The sequence below is a fragment of the Salmo trutta genome, chromosome 24, assembly GCF_901001165.1.
Source record: "Salmo trutta chromosome 24, fSalTru1.1, whole genome shotgun sequence".
Classification (NCBI taxonomy): domain Eukaryota; kingdom Metazoa; phylum Chordata; class Actinopteri; order Salmoniformes; family Salmonidae; genus Salmo; species Salmo trutta.
The window spans coordinates 14,665,811-14,679,220 of NC_042980.1; the positions used below are offsets into that span (position 1 = coordinate 14,665,811).

The window sequence follows — 13,410 nt, forward strand, 5'->3', positions numbered from 1 at the left end:
ATGTCCCTCTGACCCTGTCCTGCAGGCCTTCAAGCTGCTCCTTGTACCATCGATCCTTCTCGTCTAGAACCTTCCTCATCTCCTCCTCCTTCTTCACAAAGTCAATCTCCCTGGAAAGGAATCAGAGCATTAAACTTCAGAAATCATTCCACTGACGTATAAACATATTGTACTTTCTACACAACATGACTCAGCATAGTGGAAGGAAGCCCTCGGCCTGGTCAACACAGAGACTCACTCAGCTGAAGTCGAGACTTTTAAATAATGAAATAATGCACGTCTAACTTAGTGAACTCAACTCGAACTGCAAAAATCACTGAAGCTGGAGACTCATATCTCCCTCACTAACTTTAAGCACCAGCTGTCAGATCAGCTCACAGATCACTGCACCTGTACACAGCCCATCTGTAAACAGCCCATCCAACAACCTCATCCCATTTTTACATTTTTTTTTCATCCCCATACTGTATTTATTTATTCATCTTGCTCCTTTGCACCCCAATATCTCTACTTGCACATTCATCTTCTGCACATCTACCATTCCAGTGTTATATTGCTATATTGTAATTACTTCGCCACCATGGCCTATTTATTGCCTTACCTCCCTTATCTTACGTCATTTGCACTCACCGTATATAGACTTTTCTTTTGTCTACTGTATTATTGACTGTATGTTTGTTTATTCCATGTGTAACTCTGAGTTGTTGTATGTGTCAAACTGCTGTGCTTTATCTTGGCCAGGTCGCAGTTGTAAATGAGAACTTGTTCTCAACTAGCCTACCTGGTTAAATAAAGGTGAAATAAAAATAAAATAAAACAACTCACTTCTGCTGGTAGTCTTTGAGCAGTTTCTTGGCCTTGTTGTATTTCTTGTCCAGCGTCTCGTACTGGCTCTGGGTCTCTGACAGTTGCTTGTTGACAGTTTTACACAGAGCCTGGGCCTCCAGCCAGTATTTCTCCAGCTTCAACATCTTCTCGTTATTCTCCTCAATCTTCTGCTCCAACTCAACCTCCATGGACCCCCTGGATGCTTTGTCCTCCTCGGACGCCCTTAGCTGTAAAGGAAGAGTGAAAGGTATTTTTACTACCTAAACGTAAGGGCTTCTCGTCTACGAGTACAATCACCATATTCAAATCATTACGGTCAGTCAGGTGACTGACAGGCAGAGACAGACAGTGTGACTGATGACATTTATGGTTAGTCACCGGGCTGGCGTCAGCTTACGCTCCAAGCATTTATCCATAAGTTCTAGTGTTTATAAAACAATCGTTTGTTCTTCAGATCGACCTACCTTTTCCTTCAGTTGGTTTATTTCAGCTGTTGCTATGTTGTGTTTCAGCTGGAGCTAGGTTAAAGAAAGAAACAATTTAAGTAACAAAAACAAGCATATATCACACACATATTTACACAGCCACCAAACTGTAAACTTGTGATAATTCTATCATTTGAAATACCTCCTTGAATTTGAAGCCCATCTGTGTGGAGTCCACATTGGAGGGCATGAACATGGCCTCGGGCTTCGGCAGGTCAAACACCTCCACTGTCCTTCCGCCGGAGAAACTAGACCCTAGGATACCTCCCTCCTCTTCCTCGTAGTGCTCCTCCTGAAACACAAAACAACCACACAATCACGCAGCCAATCACATGCCCACGTGGCGCCCAGTAGCTGGGCTCGGAGCCCAGGGGAGAGGTATGGGTAATCACTACATCATATCTCAGTGTTACCGTGGTAGCCTGCAGAGAGCTCAGCAGGAGGCCTGTATCAGCAGGAAATTCATATCTTCTGCTCATCAACATGTTCCATCACACACACACACACAAACGCCCAAACATGAGCCACCACACACTTTGAAAAAAACAACACAAAAAGCCCCATCACACTACTGAACAGATTAATTGCATACCCACATTGAAATTACTCCTTGGACAGGAGTAGCCCGGCATTCGGAATGTATTCAGACCGCTTTACTTTTTCCAGATTTTGTTACGTTACAGCCATATTCTAAAATGGATTAAAATATTTTTGTTCGCTCAATCTACACACAATACCCCATAATGACAAAACGAAAACAGGTTTTCAGATATGTTTGCGCATTTATTCAAAATAAAAAACAGAAATACCATATTTACATAAGTATTCAGACCCTTTGCTATGAGACTTGAAATTGAGCTCAGGCGCATCCTGTTTCCATTGATCATCCTTGAGATGTTTCTACAACTTGATTGGGGTCCACCTGTCGTAAATTCAATTGATTGGACATGATTTGGAAAGGCACACACCTGTCTATATGAGGTCCCGCAGTTCACAGCGCATGTCTGACAAAAACCAAGCCACGAGGTCGAAGGAATTCCGAGACAGGATTGTGTCGAGGCACAGATCTGGGGAAGGGTACCAAAACATTTCTGCAGCATTGAAGGTCCCCAAGAACACTGTGGTCTCCATCATTCTTAAATGGAAGAAGTTTGGAACCACTTCCTAGAGCTGGCCGCCCGGCCAAACTGAGCAATCGGGGGAGAAGGGCCTTGGTCTGGGAGGTGACCAAGAACCCGATGGTCACTCTGACAGAGCTCCAGAGTTACTCTGTGGAGATGGGAGGATCTTCCAGAAGGACAACCGTCTCTGCAGCACTCCACCAATCAGGTCTTTATGGTAGAGTGGCCAGACGGAAGCCACTCCTCAGTAAAACACACATGACAGCCCACTTGGAGTTGAAGGACTCAGACCATGAGAAACAATATTCTCTGGTCTGATGAAACCAAGATTGAACTCTTTGGCCTGAATGCCAAGCATCATGTCTGGAGGAAACCTGGCACCATCCCTACGGTGAAGCATGGTGGTGACAGCATCATGCTGTGGGGGTGTTTTTCAGCAACAGGGGTTGGGAGACTAGTCAGGATCGAGGGAAAGATGAACGGAGCAATGTACAGAGAGATCCTTGATGAAAGGGCAAAAGTTCACCTTCCAACAGGACAACTACCCTATGCACACAGCCCAGACAACGCAGGAGTGGCTTCAGGACAAGTCTCTGAATGTCCTTGAGTGGCCCAGCCAGAGCCTGGACTTGAACCCCATCTAACATCTCTGGATAGACATGAAAATAGCTGTGCAGTGATGCTCCCCATCCAACCAGACAGAGCTTGAGAGGATCTGCAGAGAAGAATGGGAGAAACTCCCCAAATACAGGTGTGCCAAGCTTGTAGCTTGAGGCTGTAATCACTGCCAAAGGTGCTTCAACAAAGTACTTAGTAAAGGGTCTGAATACTTACATTTGCAAACATTTCTTAAAACTTGTTTTTGCTTTGTCATTATGGTGAATTGTGTGTAGATTGATGAGGGGGGAAAAAACAATTGAATCCATTTCTGAATAAGGCTGTAACGTAACAAAATGTGAAAAAAGTCAAGGGGTCTGAATACTTTCCAAATGCACTGTATCTATATGATTTGCTCCACAATGAGACATGTACACTGCGTGTACAAAACATTAAGAAAACCTTACTAATATTGAGTTGCACCCCCCCTTTTGCCCTCAGATCAGCCTCAATTCCTCTGAGCATGGCCTCTATAAGGTGTTGAAAGCGTTCCACTGGGATGTTGAACACAATGATTCCCACAGTTGTGTCAAGTTGGCTGGATGTCCTTTGGGTGGTGGAACATTCTTGATACACACGGGAAACTGTTGAGTGTGAAAAACCCAGCAGCGTTGCAGTTCTTAAAACAAACCGGTGCATCTGGCACCTACTACCATACCCTGTTCAAAGGCACTTAAATCTTTTGTCTTGCCCATTCAGCCTCAATGGCGCACATACACAATCCATGTCTCAATTGTCTCAAGGCTTAAAAATCTTTCTTTAGCTAGTCTCCTCCCCTTTATCTACACTGATTGAAGTGGATTTAACAAGTGACATCAATAAGGGATCATAGCTTTCACCTGGTCAGTCTATGTCATGGAAAGAGCAGGTGATCATAATGTTTTGTATAATCAGTGTATATCGCCTTTTATCATATCCAATAGGTTTACGCTTTGTTTCTTTTCTAGGAGCCCTACCTTTTCATGCCCAGTTCCCTCTACAAATAAAGGCATGTGGTTGCCTGTGCTTTTGAAAAGCAAACATTGCGCAATTACAGCAGGCTCCAGCAGCCACCCCACCCACACAGCACCAGGGTTACTCACTGCTCCCTTCCCGGGTGGAGTGTAACTGGACTGGGCTAAGCAACGGGCCAGGTGACTCACCTCCTCGGTGGACTGTTCATAGGGGTCGTCCAAGTGCTGCTGCTCCTGCTCGCTCTTCTCCTGCTCCAGGGTCTCGCTGATCAGACGTGCCACTTCGCTCTGTGTCCCCGGCTTCTCCCGGCCAATCAGAAAACTGTTTGTGTGAGAGTGCAGCGGGTCAGCGTGGAGAGTGGTAGTACCAGTGCATACGCCTTAGTACCTGGCAGGCGCCTTGCCTAGTCGATTTTATTTCCTTTGCTCTAAGTCTTGGCATACCAGCGTAGTTTTCAATCATAATAGTGGGCTCATACTGATATGAGTCGTTGTAATGCAAACGGGTGAAGCCTGTTTATTGAACTTTTCCTAGTGTGTGTGTGTGCGCGTGTGTGTTTCAATTGCCTACAGTGAATCATTAACATATTTACCCATGTCCCATGTGGGCTACTCTCTGTGTGGAGGCCTGAGGCACATGCAGTAGACAATAACAAAAAGCAACCGATTTATTCAATATTTCGACATTTCTCAAGGATATTTATTATCTTCCAGTCATACCTAATCACTTGAAGAAAGCTGAGGTATTTTGTGGGACGTACCATTACTGTCACACCTTAATCTCGTGTCGCCAGACAACCTAGAACTCTGGGGGCGAGGCTAGCCACACCTAGGATGATTACGACTTATTTCAAAATCAAATCCGCTCACATTTTATTTGTCACGTGCGTAGAATACAACCTTACAGTGAAATGCTTACTTACAAGCCCTTAACCAACAATGCAGTTTACAAGAAAAGTGTTAAGAAAGTATTTACTAAATAAAACTGAAGTAAAAAATAAATAAGTAAAAAAATAAAATAAAAAAAGAAGAAAATAACAAATAAATAAAGAGCAACAATAAAATAACAGTAACGAGGCTATATACAGGGGGTACCGGTACAGAGTCAATGTGCAGGGGCACAGGTTAGTCGAGGTAATTGAGGTAATATTTACAGAGGTAAAGTAACCATGCATAGATAATAAACAGAGAGTAAGCAGCTGTGTAAAAATGATTAGCTGTTAAGCTGTTAAGGAGCCTCTTGGAACTAGACTTGGTGCTCCGGTACCGCTTGCTGTGCGGTAGCAGAGAGAACAGTCTATGACTAGGGTGGATAGAGTCTTTTGCAATTTGTAGGGCCTTCCTCTGATATCACCTGGTATAGAGGTCCTGGATGGCAGGAAGCTTGGTCCCAGTGATGTACTGGGCCGTACACACTATTCTCTGTAGTGCCTTGCGGTCGGAGGCAGAGCAGTTGCCATACCAAGCGATGATGCAACCAGTCAGGATGCTCTCGATGGTGCAGTTGTAGAACTTTTTGAGGATCTGAGGACCCATACCAAATCTTTTCAGTCTCCTGAGAGGGAGTAGGCTTTGTCGTGCCCTCTTCACAACTGTCTTGGTGTGTTTGGACCATGATAGTTTGTTGGTGATGTGGACACCAAGGAACTTGAAGCTCTCAACCTGCTCCACTACAGCCCCGTTGATGAGAATGGGGGTGTGCTCAGCCCTCCTTTTCCTGTAGTCCACGATCATCTCCTTTGGTCACGTTGAGGGAGAGTGTGTTATCCTGGCACCACACCACCAGGTCTCTGACCTCCTCCCTATAGGCTGTCTCATCGTTGTCTGTGACCACTGTTGTGTCATCTGTAAACTTAATGATGGTGTTGGAGTTGTGCTTGACCATGCAGTCATGGGTGAACAGGGAGTACAGGAGGGGACTGAGCAGGCACCCCTGAGGGGCCCCTGTGTTGAGGATCAGCATGGCAGATGTGTTGTTACCTACCCTTACCACCTGGGGGTGGCCGGTCAGAAAGTCCAGGATCCAGTTGCAGAGGGCGGTGTTTAGTCCCAGGGTCAGCTAAGTGATGCGCTTTGAGAGCACTATGGTGTTGAACTCTGAGCTGTAGTCAATGAATAGCATTCTCACATAGGTGTTCCTTTTGTCCAGGTGGGAAAGGGCAGTGTGGAGTGCAATAGAGATTGCACTCCACACCACCCTGGGATAATGGTGTTGATGTGAGCCATGACCAGCCTTTCAAAGCACTTCATGGCTACAGACATGAGTGCTACAGGTCGTTAGTCATTTAGGCAGGTTACCTTGGTGTTCTTGGGCACAGGGACTATGGTGGTCTGCTTGAAACATGTGAGTATTACAGACTCGGTCAGGAACAGGTTGAAAATGTCAGTGAAATCACTTGCCAGTTGGTCAGCGCATGCTTGGACTGCACGTACTGGTAATCCGTCTGGCTCTGCACCCTTGTGAATATTGACCTGTTTAAAGGTCTTACTCACATCGGCTACGGAGAGCATGATCACACAGTCGTCCGGAACAGCTGGTGCTCTCATGCATGCTTCAGTGTTGCTTGACTCGATGCACGCATAGAATTAATTTAGCTCGTCTGGTAGGCTCGTGTCACTGGGCAGCTCACTGCTGTGCTTCCCTTTGTAGTCCGTAATAGTTTGCATGCCCCACCCCATCCGACGAGCATCAGAGCCGGTGTAGTAGTATTCAATCTTAGTCCTGTATTGATGCTTTGCCTGTTTGATGGTTATAAGCGTCCGGGTTAGAGTCCTGCTCCTTGAAAGCGGAAGCTCTACCCTTTAGCTCAGTACGGATGTTGCCTGTAATCCATGGCTTCTGGTTGGGGGATGTACGTACGGTCACTGTGGGGACGACGTCATCGATGCACTTATTGATGAAGCCAGTGACTGATGTGGTGTACTCCTCAATGTCATCGGAAGAATCCCGGAACATATCCCAGTCTGTGCTAGCAAAACAGTACTGTAGCTTAGCATTTGCATCATCTGACCACTTCCGTATTGAGCGAGTCACTGGTACTTCCTGTTTTAGCTTTTGATTGTAAGCAGGAATCAGGAGGTTAGAGTTATGGTCAGATTTGCCAAATGGAGGATGATGGAGAGCTTTGTACGCCTCTCTGTGTGGAGTAAAGGTGGTCTAGAGTTTTTTTCTCTCTAGTTGCACATGTAACATGCTGGTAGAAATGAGGTAAAACGGATTTAAGTTTCCCTGCATTTAAGTCCCCAGCCAATAGGAGCGCCGCCTCTGGATGAGCATTTTCTTGTTAGCTTACAGCTACGAAGCTGTATGTTATCCATGTCGTCATTCAGCCACGACTCGGTGAAACATTAGATATTACAGATTTTAATGTCCTGTTGGTAGGATAGTCTTGATCGGAGCTCTTCTAGTTTATTATCCAAAGATTCCACGCTGGCTAATAGGACGGATGGTAGAGGCGGGTTACCCACTCGCCGCCGGATTCTTACAAGGCACCCCAACCTACGTCCCCTATGTCTCTTCTTCATGCAAATGACATAGATTTGGGGCTTGTCCTCCGGTGTCTCAAGTAAATCCTTTGCGTCCGACTCGTTAAAGAAAAAATCTTAGTCCAGTACAAGGTGAGTAATCACTGTTCTGATATCTAGAAGCTCTTTTTGGTCATAAGAAATGGTGGCAAAAGACGTTATGTACAAATAACAACAACAACAACAAAACACACAATAGTAGAATTGGTTTGGAGCCCGTAAAACGGCAGCCATCTCCTCCGGCGCCATTCTATCAACGGGTCTATTAGAGCTGGACTCTGAGCTCACCTGACTGTTCCTTTAGTGTTCTTCAGCACTGTAGCAGCAAACAGCTGGGTCACTCCTACCAGACTGATCCCATCCACCTCCACTATCTGGTCATTCACCTGGATCCTAGTTGGAAAGGACAACATGCAATCATAAGGCAAGACATTTGAGACATATTGTATGTTAGAAAGAGGGAGTGTAATCAACAGGGGAGGATATTTGAGAAATGTACTGTAACTATGTTATAGTGATGCTTTTCCTTAATTTTTTTCAAATGCACAAATTCTTCCAGCTGGCAGCACAACATAAGGCCATATTCCTTGGGAAACAGAAGGAGCCATTTTCTTTCGGTGCCTCATAACATACAGCCAGTTGTTTAGAAATGGTGTACGAAGACCATTCGGAAATTAAGCATTTGTACACTTTGACATCCCGACAGTGTTATGTATCATCGTGATACGCCTATAATTTACAACACATTTTAAATGCCACGGTTAAAACTTTAATTCTTCGGGTTAAGCACAGTGGAGCGGAGAGCGTTTCCCCAAAGGGCGGGGCATCACCTGCCATCCCGTTCAGCTGCTCCACGCTCAGATATGGTCTTCACAAAGATTCCTAGTTTCTCCAGGCCCTGGTCAGCTCCCACTCCCATCCCTATGATACTGATGCCAAGGCCGTTGTCTCCTGTGGAGCAAAGAAAGATGGGGAGTTAGAATGGATGGATGGGACTGCATTCTCTGGACCCTTGTGATGATGTTGATGAGGATGTATCATGGCCAGGGCTGCCTTGTAATTTTTTTTTATCTCAAATGGTACTCAAAGGGATTAATAAAGGAAAGATGAAAGACAGACAAGAAGACGGACCCTTTTCAATTTCCACAGGGAACACGTCCATCTTCTCCACCCTCTTCTCCAGCTCGTACTCAGCCGACGCCGCCACGGGGTCCACCTCATCGTTGCGCCGGTCGTAATCCTCGTTAGAGTAGGTGCTGAACACCTGCAGTGTGGGAACACAAGCACAGGGGGCTTACAACTAGGTAAACCACTCCCCACACTCCAACAACAAGCAATGGACCTAATATGGGACAGACACATTTTCTTGTCTCTGAACTCATAGAATTAGCGTTATTCTCTAAAATAAGTCTGTTCTGCTCAGAACTATTCTATTTTTTTGTCTCTACTGTGGTTATGCGTTTCAATAAATATTAAGCAGACTAGGCTTTGATGTCTCAAACTCTAACCCTCCATACAGTGAGGGAAAAAAGTATTTGATCCCCTGCTGATTTTGTACGTTTGCCCACTGACAAAGAAATGATCAGTCTATAATTTTAATGGTAGGTTTATTTGAACAGTGAGAGACAGAATAACAACAACAAAATCCAGAACAACGCATGTCAAAAATGTTATAAATTGATTTGCATTTTAATGAGGGAAATACGTTTTTGATACAGGTAACGAGCTGAGATTAGGAGCACACTCTTAAAGGGAGTGCTCCTAATCTCAGCTTGTTACCTGTATAAAAGACACCAGTCCACAGAAGCAATCAATCAATCAGATTCCAAACTCTCCACCATGGCCAAGACCAAAGAGCTCTCCAAGGATGTTAGGGACAAGATTGTAGACCTACACAAGGCTGGAATGGGCTACAAGACCATCGCCAAGCAGCTTGGTGAGAAGGTGACAACAGTTGGTGCGATTATTCGCAAATGGAAGAAACACAAAAGAACTGTCAATCTCCCTCGGCCTGGGGCTCCATGCAAGATCTTACCTCGTGGAGTTGCAATGATCATGAGAACGGTGAGGAATCAGCCCAGAACTACACGGGAGGATCTTGTCAATGATCTCAAGGCAGCTGGGACCATAGTCACCAAGAACACAATTGGTAACACACTACGCCGTGAAGGACTGAAATCCTGCAGCGCCCACAAGGTCCCCCATCTCAAGAAAGCACATATACATGCCCGTCTGAAGTTTGCCAATGAACATCTGAATGATTCAGAGGACAACTGGGTGAAAGTGTTGTGGTCAGATGAGACCAAAATGGAGCTCTTTGGCATCAACTCAACTCGCCGTGTTTGGAGGAGGAGGAATACTGCCTATGACCCCAAGAACACCATCCCCACCGTCAAACATGGAGTTGGAAACATTATGCTTTGGGGGTGTTCTGCTAAGGGGACAGGACAACTTCACCGCATCAAAGGGACGATGGACGGGGCCATGTACCGTCAAATCTTGGGTGAGAACCTCCTTCCCTCAGCCAGGGCATTGAAAATGGGTCGTGGATGGGTATTCCAGCATGACAATGACCCAAAACACACGGCCAAGGCAACAAAGGAGTGGCTCAAGAAGAAGCACATTAAGGTCCTGGAGTGGCCTAGCCAGTCTCCAGACCTTAATCCCATAGAAAATCTGTGGAGGGAGCTGAAGGTTCGAGTGCCAAATGTCAGCCTCGAAACCTTAATGACTTGGAGAAGATCTGCAAAGAGGAGTGGGACAAAATCCCTCCTGAGATGTGTGCAAACCTCGTGGCCAACTACAAGAAACGTCTGACCTCTGTGATTGCCAACAAGGGTTTTGCCACCAAGTACTAAGTCGTGTTTTGCAGAGGGGTCAAATACTTATTTCCCTCATTAAAATGCAAATCAATTCAGAACATTTTTGACATGCGTTTTTCTGGATTTTTTTGTTGTTATTCTGTCTCTCACTGTTCAAATAAGCCTACCATTAAAATTATAGACTGATCATTTCTTTGTCAGTGGGCAAACGTACAAAATCAGCAGGGGATCAAATACTTTTTTCCCCTCACTGTAAGTTATCAATAAGAAAAGTGCTCCCTGTGCCATCAACTCTTGTTCACCCTTTGCCAGTGAAAGAGGCTTCTGTGTCTTAGTTTTCAGACAGTGAGGTAACTTGCAGTCTCCCTAGTTTACAGCAAACTAAAGCACTGAGGCATGCAAATGCCAGTATGCACCAAGACAATGTTACAGGGATTTCATTAAGGTTTAAAGAAGCTATGATTTCAGCAGACATAACATCAGAGCACTAGTTCAGTCTCCGTTCAGTTCAGAGACGATGTAGCGGTTTCCTTGTTAGGATCCTCGTCGCACAAAGTGTGGCTGGCAAAGCACGCCCTGCCTCGAGAAAAAGCAGGCCACAGCTGGAAGGAAAAGAGTGGATGTGGCAAAGATCATTGCTCTGTGGCGACAGGTGGCAATCCTCAGTGCTAAAATGAATAGCTCACAGAAAGCCTGTATTCAGTCAGCAATCTCCTGCCCTCTACCAGCTTTCATTGCAGGTGGGCGTTATCCTGCCATATTGATTAAATCAAACATCACACAGTTCATTTAGCCGGCATGCCGCGTGTATTTGTCAGCTGGCATGGCCGCCTTCCATAATCTAACTTGTGAAACACTCTTAGAACCATCTGCCGGCAGTGACTACGTTACCAGGATGTAGTAAGAACGGTATGAATCCAATCTATCTAAAGCGGCTTGGGCTGTGGGCTCCCAGGTCTGTATGGTGTCCTCTCCTCAGTCACAATGTGATATCCAGCCAAAGAGACAGAGAGCCAGAGCAAGCAGCACAGCCAGCTGGGATTTCACAGCTTCTTTTTTCAGATGATCTCAGTTCTGCTCTGAGAGAAGGGAGCTCTACTGATGGTGGGGATGGAATGGAGCGGACCACACATTCGTCTTCAGCTTTGATATTCTTCGGACATCCTATGTCAAGAACTGCAGGAAACTCACTCAAAATTAAACGTGTTGCTGGCTACAGGAACTGGAGGAAAGGGAAGATATGTCAAGGTTTAAAAGAGTGGGAATGCGGAGTCTACAACTGTCAAAGCCAAGGGAATGAACTCTAGTCTAGAGTTATTCTGTTCTCCCTCATTTTTAAGGCATGGGGTCAGATTCAAGTGTGACCTCACTGTAACAACAGCACTCTCCATACATGGACAGAGTAGTTGTTACCTCATGTAACTACAGAGTCTTAGACATGACCCACTGTGTTATTACAACCCAATGACGAGCTCAGAAAAGTTGGGCCCAATGTTGGTCAGAGCACGCACTATATTGAACAATATAAAACACAACATGCAACAATGTCAAAGATTTTGCTGAGTTACGGTTCATAGAAGGAAATAAGTCAAATGAAATAAATTCATTAAGTCCTAATCTATAGATTTCACATAACTGGGCAGGGGCGCAGTCATGGGTGGGCCTGGGAGGGCATAGGTCCACCCACTTGAGAGCCAGGCCCACTTACTTGGGAGCCAGACCTAGCCAATCAGAATACGTTTTTCCCCACAAAATGGCATTATTACAGACAGAAATACTCCTTAGCATCCAAAGGAGGACAGCTCCAAAGATCCACAAGGACGGGGCGCAGCCCGGCAACCCTAATGCCTAAACAAGCAGCTTCACTTGGAAAACATACAAAAATTCCCGACTATCAATAGCATGACAAAGAACAATCCCGCACAAATCCCCAAACGAAACAGACAAACTAAATACTCACACTAATTGACTAACACAAAACAGGTGCAGACCTAATCAGACAAAACCAACAGATACAGAAACATAGATCGGTGGCAGCTAGTAGGCAGGCGACGACGACCGATGAGCACCGCCCGACCGGGGAGAGGCGCCACCTTCTGTGGACGTTGTGACAGTATGGAACATTTCAGGGATCTTTTATTTCAGCTCATGAAACATGCGACCAACACTTTACATGTTGTGTTTATATTTTTGTTCAGTATAGTAGCGAACACCAAAGACAGACACAAAACTGGCTTACTCATTCTCCAGAGGATAGATGTATCCTAGCCTGCTATCTACTAACGGGAATTTTCTCACACAGTTCTGGGCAATAGTTCGAAGGAGTTCCCACATATGCTGAGCACTTGTTGGCTGCTTTTCCTTCACTTTGCGGTCCAACTCATCCTAAACCATCTCAATTGGGTTGAGGTCGGGTGATTGTGGAAGCCAGGCCATCTGATGCAGCACTCCATCACTCTCCTTCTTGGTCAAATAGCCCTTACACAGACTGGAGGTGTCTTGGGTCATTGTCCAGTTGAAAAACAAATGATAGTCCCACTAAGCGCAAACCAGATGGGATGGCGTATCACTGCAGAATGCTGTGGTAGCCATGCTGGTTAAGGGTGCCTTCAATTTTAAATAAATCACAGACAGTGTCATCAGTGTCACCAGCAAAACACCCCCACACCTCCTCCTCCATGCTTCACGGTGGGAACCACACACGCAGAGATTATTTGGACGCCGATTATGGTCGATTACATTGCAATCCACGAGGAGACTACGTGGCAGGCTGACCACCTGTTACGCGAGGGCAGCGTCAAAAGGACCTTGTGGCTGCAGGGAGCCAAGGTATGTTACTAGCTAGCATTAAACTTATCATATAAAAAACAATCAATATTCACATAACTACACATGGTTGATGATATTACTAGTTTAACTAGCTTGTCCTGCGTTGCATATAATCAAAGCGGTGTCTGTTAATTTATCAACAGCCTACTTCAACTTCGCTAAACGGGTGATGATTTAACAAAAACACATT

At 45.4% G+C, this 13,410-nt stretch overlaps 1 protein-coding gene across 3 annotated transcripts in view; it reads right to left on the reverse strand.

Moving 5' to 3' along the window:
- Positions 1–13,410, reverse strand: part of LOC115160761 (neurabin-1) — a 46,094-nt gene that overhangs the window by 7,989 nt on the left and 24,695 nt on the right. For all 3 annotated transcript variants that reach the window (XM_029711136.1, XM_029711138.1, XM_029711137.1), the window contains exons 3-10: positions 8,701–8,833; positions 8,400–8,520; positions 7,858–7,962; positions 4,234–4,366; positions 1,456–1,605; positions 1,293–1,346; positions 826–1,055; positions 14–110 (exon numbers count right to left, since the gene is read on the reverse strand). In XM_029711136.1, coding sequence (XP_029566996.1) covers positions 14–110; positions 826–1,055; positions 1,293–1,346; positions 1,456–1,605; positions 4,234–4,366; positions 7,858–7,962; positions 8,400–8,520; positions 8,701–8,833 — 1,023 coding nt within the window. The remainder of the gene's footprint in view (positions 1–13; positions 111–825; positions 1,056–1,292; positions 1,347–1,455; positions 1,606–4,233; positions 4,367–7,857; positions 7,963–8,399; positions 8,521–8,700; positions 8,834–13,410) is intronic.